Source organism: Tenrec ecaudatus, chromosome 1 (genome assembly GCF_050624435.1).
Source record: "Tenrec ecaudatus isolate mTenEca1 chromosome 1, mTenEca1.hap1, whole genome shotgun sequence".
NCBI lineage: Eukaryota > Metazoa > Chordata > Mammalia > Afrosoricida > Tenrecidae > Tenrec > Tenrec ecaudatus.
The window spans coordinates 30,494,003-30,506,094 of record NC_134530.1 but is presented as its reverse complement, the minus strand read 5'-3'; the positions used below and the strand labels follow the sequence as shown (position 1 = coordinate 30,506,094).

At 49.3% G+C, this 12,092-nt stretch overlaps 1 protein-coding gene across 1 annotated transcript in view; it reads left to right on the top strand.

Annotated features, from left to right (window-relative positions):
• Nucleotides 1-12,092, top strand: part of DNAJC11 (DnaJ heat shock protein family (Hsp40) member C11) — a 60,793-nt gene that overhangs the window by 29,111 nt on the left and 19,590 nt on the right. Inside the window, exon 4 of the mRNA XM_075550575.1 lies at nt 1,670-1,771. Within this exon, the coding sequence (XP_075406690.1) occupies nt 1,670-1,771 (102 nt within the window). The remainder of the gene's footprint in view (nt 1-1,669; nt 1,772-12,092) is intronic.

The following is a 12,092-nucleotide window of genomic DNA, read 5'->3' as shown; positions in this document are numbered from 1 at the left end:
CCGAAGCCACGGGAACCTAGACAGGCACAGTGACTTGCTTAGGGTGTCCCAGGACGTCCGCGCTCACGACGAGGCTGGAGAGCCAGGTTTCCGTTCTCTCTCCACGCTGCCCCTCCCCCGTAGAGAACCCCCAGCTCTGCTGTCTGCACAGTGAGTCTTCCCAGCTGGCCTAGGGCTCGCTAGACCCAGCGGTGGGGCAGTGCCGGTGCACAGTGCAAGTGTATAAACTCACGGGTCCCATGCAGTTCTCCGTCCCCAGGGAACCTGAAGACTGTGCAGTTTTCACTGCCGCCTTCCTGCATGCTTGTGCCTGGGGGTGCCTGAGATGGGGGAAAAGCAAGTTACAGGTGGCTTCGCTTAATCCATTCCCCGTGCTAATGTGCTCTGTTTAAAGAAGGATATAAATAATAAAAGCTGTAGGGGGCCTGTGGGAGCAAAGTGTGAGATGCCCTGCCCAGCTGTGTCTTCACTGCTCTGGAGGGGGCAGCCACTTGGTCTGTGCTGTGGGCACTGATGACGTGCCAACTCTTTGCAAAAACTTGTGTAAAATATGACCAGAAATGGAATGGCCTGCCACCTTTTGGGAGATCTGCCTCTTGAGCTCATCGCTATGTGTCAGAGAGAGTCACCTGCAGCCATAAATCACTCCGCAAAGGTTAAACAGCGCCAGCCCTTGAACACAAATCTTGTCCCTCTAGCCTCCGTGGAGCCCGATGCCTCCCTGCAAGGCTGGAGTCTAGAATTTTAGTTCCTGGAATCATAGGACTCTGATTATAGAAAGAAAAATACCCATATGGCATATTCACTGGTCTGTATGTGTCATTGGTTAAGGTGATAGCTAATCAAATCGATTGCATCTCCATCTTTAAAGGCAGCACCCTGCTGAATAAAGTGTTCAGTTATGAAACCATTCAGGCTATGAAGAGCTTCCCACCCAACCTCAAAGCCTAACAGCCAGGCTTGCCTTGACCTCGGTAACATGCCACGTAGGCCACCATTGGCTGGCCTTCGGATCACCCCGTCACATCATCGCAGATTCACAAAATGGGGATGCCAGCATCGCAGTGTTTACACTCGCGCTCCAATGCCGGGCATCACTGCTGGCCTGCAGGGCCCTGGAACCCCTTTCTTTTTGTTTCCCGTGATGCGTGAAGAGGCTCCCAGGGAGAAGATGGTGGAAACTTCCCGAGCTGCCCCTAGTGAGCCCTTGTCCAGTCCCTGGTGTTGGTAACTTAGAGATGTGAACGTGGCGGCCATAGTTGCACGTGCTGTGGGTGTGATTTTGAAGGATGAGCTTGTCACATCAAGGACATACAGCCAAGACTGTTTCGGGATACCACAGAACAATCCCTTTCACACCACGTCAGACTTTGCATCTGCTCTTGGACGATCGTGCCGTCTTTTATTTTTAAATGGCCTCAGAAACAGTGTCCACTCTGCTGTGCTGACTTACACTGTATTGCACGAAAGTGGGAGGTGTCTGGGTTTCCTGGCCTGTGGGATGGAGCACCTCCTGCTGTCCCAGTGGTGTCCCTGACTGGCGTGGTGGAGAGGAGTGGCAGGCCCCCGGGGCAGCAGGTACAGACCAGAATCAATTCTGGCTGCTCCTTGTATGTTTTGGTCACCTTGTGGGTCCTTAACTATCTTCCCCCCTTGGTTCTGCCCGTAGGTCGTGGAAAGGAGGCGAACCCCAGCGGAAATCAGAGAGGAATTCGAGCGGCTGCAGAGAGAGAGGGAAGAAAGGAGACTGCAGCAGCGAACCAATCCCAAGGTACCCCGGGTGGCTCTAAGGAGGGTGTCACGGAGGCTCGGCTACCAGAGGGCAGGGCTGCAGTAATTGGGTGCTGGTGACTTTTGAAAGTAATAACATGCGGAAGGAGGTAGAAACCAATTTTGCTGATTTTGTCTCAGAGTGATAATTCTTTCTAGAAAGCAGCTCCCTGGTGGCTGTCAGCAAAGCTGGGCTGCTGCCCCAGCAAAGAGCATTGGGATGGAAGGGAGGGACAACAGAGCCAACCCCAGGGTGTTCCTCCCCCTCTGCATGTGGAAGTCCGAGAAAGGACGGGGTCAGGGGGAAGGATGCCCGTGTGCGTCCTATGGAGAGCCAGCTGACTCGGAGGGACTAGGGTTTGAGAAAGGCCCTCTGGTGACACCGTGCTTGCACGTTGGACTGTGGACGGGGATTTCTACTCCTGTAAAGAGTTACTGTCTCGGGAGCCAACGGGGGCAGTTCACTGTCCTCTAGGGTCATTGTGAATCAAAGCAACTCGGTGGCACTGAGGGGTTTTCAAACCGCATTAAGGTGGGCCCTCTGCATTTGGGGTCCCAGGACTCCACGCACTGGCTGTTTCAGTAGCCATGAGGTCCTTCGGCCCCCTCCGGTCCTTGGTGGCGCTGAGCCATTTAACCTGGTGACTTTTCAATACATTGCATGCTGTGTAGCGCCAGTGCCTCCCTCTGCTAGAGAGGTGGCCCTAAGTGTGTGCCCGGCCCGCTGCAACTAGGATGCTTGGCCGATTGGAGAGGCCAGCTTGAGATACCGAGTGGCTAATTGAACATGGCCCAGTGTGTTTAATGAGATGTCACATCCAAGCCCTATCAAAGTGACCAGGACAGCCTGGCAGGCAGCCTGGCACTGTCATGATAAGCTGGGAGTTTCCTCCTACTCCACCCTCCTGTCAGCCTCATCTCGAAGGCTCCCATAATCTGTGTCAACGCCACAGCTCCGTGAGGAACCGTGAACCCACAAAGTCATAGGGACCCCAGTGCTTTCCTTTCAGCCTTCCAAGGAAAACCATGCTAGCAAGTGCTAGCTTGTAACTGGGGAACCTGTAAACTGAACTTGTGATCGCGTACATTCTAGAAAACAGATTCACACACACCCTGAAGACGCCTACAGCATTAAGGGAGTCCCTGGAGTGGCACAAAATCTACCCAGTGGTGCCATAGAAGCAAGGCCTGGCAATCTGCTTCCCAAAGGTCACAGCCTTGGAACCCCCTGGCACAGTTCTGCTCTGTGCAAGTGTGCTGACTGGGAGCCAGAACCAACTACCACATGGGCACAGCTCTCCCTTCTGTTGGAAATTTGCGTTTCAAAGAATGTGTGCCAAGGCTCAGGCTCCCTTCCCTTCCCGACTCCCTCCCTCCCTCCCTCCCTCCAGTCTGTGATGACTTCCGGAGAGCCGGGTTGAGAATTGAAGCACTGGATGAGCGAGTTTGGGAGTTTGAGATAATTGGAAGAAGTGACAGTCTCCCAGACATTCATCTGTGCTAGTGGGCTCCCTTCTCGGACCCCCTCCTCCCCCACCCCGTGCTCAGGGCCAGGGCCTTGGGAGGCAGTCTGGGCTGAAAGGTCAGCACTGGCAGGTGGAGGGGCAGGCAGAAGCAGGCTGTGCCTTTGCTCTCGGTGCTGTTGTGGCCGGTGTTCCGCTCACTGCAGGGCACTGAGGAGGGAAGAGAGCCTCGCTGCTGCAGTCCTAAGAGGAAATGGGCTGTCTCACTGGGGTTCTGTGCAATGTGTCTCGGGCCACATTCTGGGAGATGAGAGCACAGCTGTGAGAGCATTTCTTATAGTCGTGCAAGTTGTTTGGAAATTTCCAGTACTTTGCTACTTCCATAAACTGCGTCCAAATAAATAAAACATTTTTTAACCAGAAATATTGAGTGATGACCAGGTGTTAGCCGTGCAGGATCCTGTGGGGAGGTTTTGAGCTGGGACTTTTACTCCATTTCCCAGTTTTGTGTGGCTTGTCAAGAGGAGCGAGAAGACATGCAGCGTTCTCTTCCTGAGAAGAAAGGGGTGATCTTTAAGAAGACCACAGGAAGATGGGCACTGTTTTGTTTGTTTTCCCCAACAGTTTTATCGCCATATAATTCACATGTAATTCAATAGTTCCATCACATCAACAAGAGTTGTACAGTCATCACCAATCACCAAACAGTTTTAGAACATTTTCTTCATTCTTGGACTCGTTATTATCAGCTCCCCATCTACCTCTAACCTCTACTGCCATGCCCCCAAGGAACCTGAATCTAATTACCACCTCTATAAATGTATCTATGCTAGATTTCCTACACAGGAAAACATTAAATACATGCACACACACAAACTAACAACAATAGCAAAGTAAGATTAAAACCCAATCAAAAAGAAAATGTTCAAAACCAGAACACGGTTACACATGGATCCTAAGGGAGATCGAACGACATGCTAAATTTTAACCTAACTCCATCTTCAGCAATCGACTTTCCAGTACCTTTGTGTGACAGCCAGGCTGTTCACATCGGGACATCACCTCGCCCCCATGAAGGACCACAGCTAGCTGGGGACTGGCCGGCTGTGTGGCATTGGTGGCACTGCCATTTGACATTTTCGGGGCTGTTGTCTCCATTTTCACCAATGCCCGTCGCTCCACCAGGGGTTTCCAATAGGATGTAGATATGAGAACGGGCCAAAAGTCCAGGTTAGAAATTGACTCGATGCCGCGCCTGTGGTCACGGCTGGAACCTCGGCTGGGGGACTTAGAGAGACCAGAGAGGTTTTGGGGGGAATCGGAACTGTGCTTGTTCCAAGATCCACCACCCTGCAGCCGGATGGAAGAATGGCGGGGACAGGACAGGCGACATGGAGGTTCGGGTTGCCATGGCGACGCGAGAGGGGTGGAGGCTGGGCACCGGGATCCCGGGTGTCCCTCTGCGCTCCCCTTCTTGCCCACCGCACACCTCTCGGGCGACTGGGCTGTGCGAGGCCGAGCAGAAGGACAGCAGACAGTCTGGACAAGCGGAGCCACGGGCTGGGGGCGCTGGGAGGGGCGGGCGGCACTCTGGGCAGAGAGGCAGAGCCGCAGGGGCGGGGAGAATGACTCTGCCACCAAAAGGTTGTGTGAGTCCAGATGGACTAAGAAACAAATCCAGAGACACTCAGTTGTGTGGGAGAGAACTTTATGTCAAAGAGTAACTGTATATTAAGAAAACATCTCAGTCTAGTCCATAAGTCCGATATTAACCCATATGTCCAATACTAGTCCATAAATTCTTCTTTAGACTCACGCAGCCATGCAATGAAGCCAAATGCAGGAAGATCACAGGCCAGTGGGTGGAAAGTCTTATAGATCCAGTGGTGGGGGAAACATCTCAACGCTGGTATGTGGCTCCATGTGGCTTATCAACAGGAATGTCTTGCAGCCTGGCAAGAATTTAGCAGGAAGTGAGCAGAGAGTGTGTGTGTCTGGTCGCCAGTGAGCTATTTATCTCCTTTGCGCCTCCAAATGAGGTCATCAAGCTGCAGCCTGATTGACAGACTAGATTCCACCCCTTCACAAGTTGACAGGAGATTACGTAACTGCCACAAAGGTGGAACCCAGAGCCAACAGTTTTCTCATGTAAAATGAGGGCACCTGCCCCATCTTCTATGGCAAGTTGTTAGGGTTTGAAGTTACCAGCTTATTAGGGAAAGCTAAGTCTGCTATATAATATATAAATCCAAAATGTGATTTTTGTTTTGAGGTTTTGTTTGATTGAAATGGAAGATCATTTGCCCCATGCTGGCTGGCTTTGGAAAGATTCAGTCCATTGGGATATGAAAATTGCCCTCCATCAGCTCCATCCACCCGATCCTGTGTTGCCAGCCTCTGTACTTCTTGTTGTGTGAAATGTACTGTACAATCACTGTGGCCTCCAGAAGGTTTAAGTGGAATGGCCAACAGACATTTACCCAGCAGTGTTTCCAGCCGGCTGATCCACACACTCATGCACGCACCCAGGCAACTGGGGAGAGCCTCACACTTAGATCAAGAGCACTGGGTTATGACCCCTCCACTCTCCAGTCCTGGAGTCTTGGCCAAGTCTCTCCTCTGGTCTTGGCTCATCTTCTCCCTGTAAAAAAAGGAGGGTTTGCCATTCAAGCCCACGGCATGGGCTCCAATTCTTGGACCCCAACGCCTTTCTTTCTAATACTTTGCTTGCCCCTCTGAGAATAAAATGCTTCATCTGTATTTCTAGTTGGAAAATGCCCTGCCCAGGTTGCCGTGGGCCATGCGGGTCACGCTTCGTCCAACTGAACCACCTTGGCGATCCACCTCTGGCTCTAAGATCTGTGTTTTCTTTGCATGATCCGTCTACATTTCTTGTCTTTTAGAAACTAAGCGCATAGAATAGGGTGGTCTGGGCCATGCTCACTTCATATTGATGATTTTAATTGCCCTCTTTTGCTAATACCTGTGAGTCGTTTTCCTCTATGGCTGCGGACGCCCTGAGAGTCTCTAGAAGAGGACAAGACCCAGGCAGTCGGGCGGGGCTTTATTGCTGCTGTTAGTGATCTTGTCTGGAGCCCTGGTGGAGCAGATGGTATGGTTTAGGTTACGGGGGTGGGGGGCTTGGTGGTCCGTCTCAGGGAGGGGTATATATATTGCTTTTTCTGTTTGGGCATGTGGGGGGACCTGGTTACAGCATTGCTTCATGGAGACTCATTCTCTTCAGCCCCGTGCGCTGAGTGCCACTAGCCTGAGAGCTTAAAACAATGATGTTTTATCAGGAAAATGTTTAAATAATGGAGCAGAGCACGTGACTATACAAATGAGTCTTTTTTTAATCCCCCAATGTTTCATAAAGCTTTGGGAGTACATTACTCAATTATATCTAAAGACTTTGTGTAACAAATTTATTTGTTAATTTTATTAATGCTGCTATCAGAATCAGTCTGTGGTAATGAGTCAGTCTGTTTTCATGGGAATTATTCTGATATCATAAACCTGAGTTGACCCGGCTGCCATGACACTGGTGCAGCCGTATGAACCCATATATTGGCTGTGCTCAGTGACAGGAAGGGGCCTATTACGGAGTGTGAGAAGAGACTGCTTTTGAGACTGGCGAGCATGGGGACTGTCAGATGAATTGGAGGGAGGGAGTTGCTGTTGTGGGACATTAAGGAGGACCTTGAGGAAGAGAGGGTGACTGTCCATTTAGAAAGCACCCCAACCAAAAACATGCTCCTTCGAGGCAAGAATAAGACGACTTCATCTCATGAACTTGTAACATGTTGTCGGGAGAAGGGCATCGTGCTCGGTAAAGTGGGGGTGGGTGGCAGCAAAAGAGAGGAAGGCCCTCGGTGAGATGGATTGACGCTGTGGCTGCATCTGTGGGCTCACTCATAGGAACATTTGTGACTGGGCAGTGTATTGTGCTGTAGTGCATAGGGTTGTGATGGGTCAGAACCGACCTGATGGCAGCAAACCACAGCGACAATAACAAAAACCAGACGTGTTGCTTTTGAGTTGTTTTGACACGCGGTGGCCATCGTAGAACTGACCGAGCTCCATGGGGTATTTTTGGCTGGAGTCGTTGCAGAAAGAGGTCACCAGGCCTTCCTTCCCTGGCCCCAGTAGGTGGCCTTTTCGCTAGTACTTTTACGCTCCCCAAGGACCTTTGCACAAGGGGTTCAAAGATTAGAAGAACTGTTCTTCCCACTTCATGCCAGACGGACTCTCAGAATGAAAAGCAAGCGTGCCACTGACAGATGCGGGGAGGTGCCCTTAAAAGCCCTGCTAAGCCTGCATTTGTTCCCCACCGGATGTGAGTATGCAGATCCAGAGCACCTCAGACAGAATGAGCCTCTGGAATTGGTCGTCACAAGAGCCCTCCTGGGTTCATGAGGTGTCAGAGGAACAAATTTTTACGGGGACTCATGTCACGCCTTTCCATGAGATTCTCAAATAGTAAATAGAAACTCTTGACAGAAATCGCTAGTTTTAGCCTTATGGTCTGACAAAGAAAGTAAAGTCTGAAAATCATGCAGAAAGGTGCCCTCCGGCTGACTCGGCAGCCGCTTCTACTCGAAGGGGCTGATGGACACCTCTGCTCTGGCCTGGTGAGCTTCTCGTTGTGTACGAAAGGCCTTCCCTTTTCTTGCTCAACTTCTGAGCGATGTCAGTGAAAACAAATTTTCCTACTCAGCGACCCGGGGCAGCAGGACAAAGTCATGATTCTTCGAGGTCCCAATGCACTGGAACTAGGGTTAAACTAGCACGGTGATCTTGAACAGGACTAAATCTGCCTGGCAAGGGACAGAGGAGACAGTTGACGCCCTGACTTACTTTGAGCATATTCTGTGGCATGGGGAGGTGAAGAAGGTAAGGACAATCGATCATCTGATCAACTAAGATAAATGGGCGTCCCTGTAGCATGCCAGGTACGGCTCTAGGTGTGGGCATACTGCAGAGATGAAAGTGGACAAAACCCATCCCTTCCCTGAAGCTTAACATCCTAGTGGGGGAGACAGAACACACGGTAAACATAAATACATAACTTCTGTGCTAGAAGATGATAAATACCGCCCAGGGAGGGGATGGAGCAAGGTCAGGGGAGAGGGCTGTAAATTTAGATAGGGTGGTCAGGCCTCATTGAGAACAGGACATTGGTACCCAGATGAGAAGAAAATAAGAGAGTTGGCCATGTGAAGATCTAGGGAAGGGCGGTCCAGAGGGAGGGGGCCGCCAGCCCAGGGGCTGGAACCTTGAAGGAAGAAATAGAAAAGAGGGCCGGTGGGCCGGAACAATGTTGGAAAAGTTCAGAGCAACTGGGGTTGGAAAGGTGCATTTTCCAACTCCCCTCATAGGAAACAGGCTCAGGAGAAAAAGCCAATATTGGCGAGTAACTATTTTTGTTGTTAGATGCCATTGAGTGATTTCCTACTCATGGCAACTCTCTACAGAACCAAGCCCCATACTTGTGATCATTGTTATGTCTGAGCCCATTGCTGCAGCCACTGTGTCCGTCCATCTCATCAAGGGGCTTCCTCTGTTTCACTGCCCCTCTGCTTTGCCAGGCATGATGTCCTTTTCCAGGGACACCATGTCCAAAGGACTTGAGACAAAGTCTCACCGTCCTGGCCTCTGGGGAGCATTCTGGCTGTATGTCTTCTAAAATAGATCTGTTCTTTTGGCAGTCCACGGTATGTTCCATATTCTCTGCCGGCACCAGAGTTCAAATGCATCAATTCTCCGGTCTTCCATATTCAGCGTCCCAGACTCTCACATGCATATGAGACCGTAGAGCAGGGTCAGGCCCACCTTAGTCCTCAAGACTGCAAAGAAGTCTTTTGCAGCAGTTTTACCCAATGCAACGTGTCCATGGATCTCTTAACTGTTGCTTGCATGAGCATTGATTGTGGAGTCAAGGAAGGTGATTTGGAATAGGAATGAGGAACATTGAACAAGGCGAGCCGCTGTAGATTCATGGAAACCGCAGTTTATCCATGAGTAAGTCTTGATATACTAAGGACCTACATCATGTAAGAGGCCAGGGCTACATAGTTAACATCAAAAATAGATTTGAGGTGCCGGCTGATCACAGAGCCAGCACAGAAGTAATTTCCTGGCCTGGTGACAGTGCTCTCAGATGGTCTGCAGTTCCTTTAGCTCAGAAATGACCAGGGTCATTAATGACATCTGGGGGCTGGCCAGAAAGGGTCTGAGCACTGTGACCTCTCCTCCTCCAGCCTTGCCGATTAGTTAGGGTGGGGTCACCTGATCACGAAACATCAGAGGGTTATTAAGGAAACAAAGACTTTTGTGATATTAACAGTTTTAAAATACCTTCTAGTTTCAAATATATACCACAGACACTCTTTAAGATATGGATCTTTTATCCTCACTATATTTTAGTCAAAATGACTGGTAAACAGTTGAAAGCGTCAAATCATTAGACTTGAAAAGAACCAAGTAACCCCTCTGTCTCCTCCTCTGCTCCTGACTCATCCATCCCCAGAGGCACCACTTGTACCTCTTTGAGCTGGTTCCTCCACCCCACCCCCGATATTTATCCCATATTTCTAAGTCACCTATTCACCCTTTTTGTTTTTCTTCAGTCTTAGCACTTACCTGTTGCCTTCCTAGGGTAGAAACAAACAAACTCACTGCCTCCAGTGACTAGCAACCCTCTGGAGCAGAGTAGCGTGGCCTCCTAAGATAGGGTACATGTCTGCCTTTCTTCCTGTATCTTGCTGTTGGATGTGTTGAGGCACAGCACTATCCTGCCTCACACCGTCCCCACAGTCATTGCTGTGTAATGACTGTAAAGGCCACCATGTCGGTCGATCCTGTTGAGGGTCAACCCAGCTTGTTGAGAGTTGAAGGTCATCTCTTCTTTTCGTAAGCCTCTGACTACTAAACATGATGCCCTCCAGGGACTGGTCCACAGTACATGAGATGAAGTCTCACTCTCCTCGCAGCTAAGCAACAGCTGACCGTGCCTCTTTCAAGACAGACTTGCTGTTTCTTCTAGGAACTCGGGGGGATAGCCAGTGTTCTCCATAAACCACAACTCAGGCAGCAGGTCTTCTCTTCGGTCTTCCTTACTTGTTGTCCACCTTTTGCGTGTGTGTGTGTGTGTGTGTGTGTGCATATGCATTCTCATATATATGTATATGTGTGTGTATACAATATATATATATATATATATATATATATATATATATATATATATATATATATACACACACGATTGAAAGTCTATGGCTTGGCTCAGGTGCACCTCTAGTCCTCGAATTCATTGTTTTTACCCTGTGCGTCTTGCAGCAGGTTGCCCCAAAGCAGTATATCAGTTGATTTCTTTACTGCTGCTTCCATGGGTGTTGATTATAGACACATTCAAATCCTTAACAACTTTGATATTTCCTCTGTTGATCATGATGTTGCCGGTTGGCCTGGTTGTGAAGGCTGCAGTCTTTGCTCTGCGTCAGAGGAGAACTGGTGTGTTTGCATCGTGGTGCTGGTGAGGAATACTGAAAGTACCAAGGATCGCCAAAGAACAAACCAAATCTGCCCTGGCCGTACAGCCAAGAAGGCTCCTAGGGGCAAGACTGGGGAGGCTTTGTCACACATTCTTTGGACGTGTTGTCAGGAAAGACCAGACCAACATAGAGGCGCTGTGGGGAAAAAGGAAAGTCCCCAACAAGGCGGATTGCCACAGGGGCTCCAGCAATGGGCGCGAACATGGGACCCGTCGTGAAGCTGGCGCAGCACCGGCAGTGTACTCACTCTGTCTGTTGTACATAGGCTCACTATGAGTCAGAACCAACCAGCGGCCACAGCGTTGGTCCGCCTTGCTTTCGGATGAATACCGATATGGATCTCTTCCAGGCAGGTGTCCAGGAAGTGTGCTTCCATTGCCTGTTCCGTTGGTAATCTATCAATTGATAGTCTTACAATTCCTGGAACCTTGTTGTTCGCTAATGTCTTCAGTGCAGCTTCAATGTCTTCCTTCAGGACCATCAATTCTTGATCATATGCTGCCTTGAAATTAATGAACATTGAATGATTATTTTTTGGTACAGCGACTCAGTATATTCCCTCCATCTGTGGATGTTTCTTGCATCATTAAGTACTTTGCTCTTGGAATCCTTCAATATTGCAACTATAGACTTACATTTTTCTTGAGTTCTTTCCGTTTGAGATCCAATGATCATGTTCTTCCCTTTTTAAAAAATAATTAAATCATTTTATTGGGGGCTTGTACAACTCTTATCACAATCCATCCATCCATCCATTGTGTCGAGCACTGTTGTGCATCCAAGAGACCCAGTCAGAAGCAGCAAGTCTTATGACCTGGACTGGGAAGCGGGTGCCGTCACACCTTCTGCATTCTGTTGGTTACAAGCAAGTCTCAGGACCAGTTCAGCATCAAGGTAGTGAAAGGGTAGGCTCAGTGCCCACCAGGGTGATTTACTGGGAAGCCTCCACTGAATCCGAATATCCACACGGCCTCGCCATGGTTTCCTAGCTGGTTTGACTAGCAAAACAGTGGTGGCCTTTTATTACAGCCAGTGTTTTCTGAGGAATATTTTTTCAGTGTTGTTTTTACCCCTTTACCATCTTCAAGGAAGCTGCATTTTTTTAGTTACTGAATTTGGCACTGAAACCGTTTTCATGGATTTGTCTTGGTATGTCACAGTACTCTTTACTGAGAAAACACTCTTGATTCTCGGCTCCTTTCTATTAGAATATGTAAGTTATTTGGTCCCAATATTTTTTCCAAATGTTTTCATAGTTTGTCTTTTTGCCTCCAGAGTATGTCTTCGGCAGTGGCTCTATGTGCTG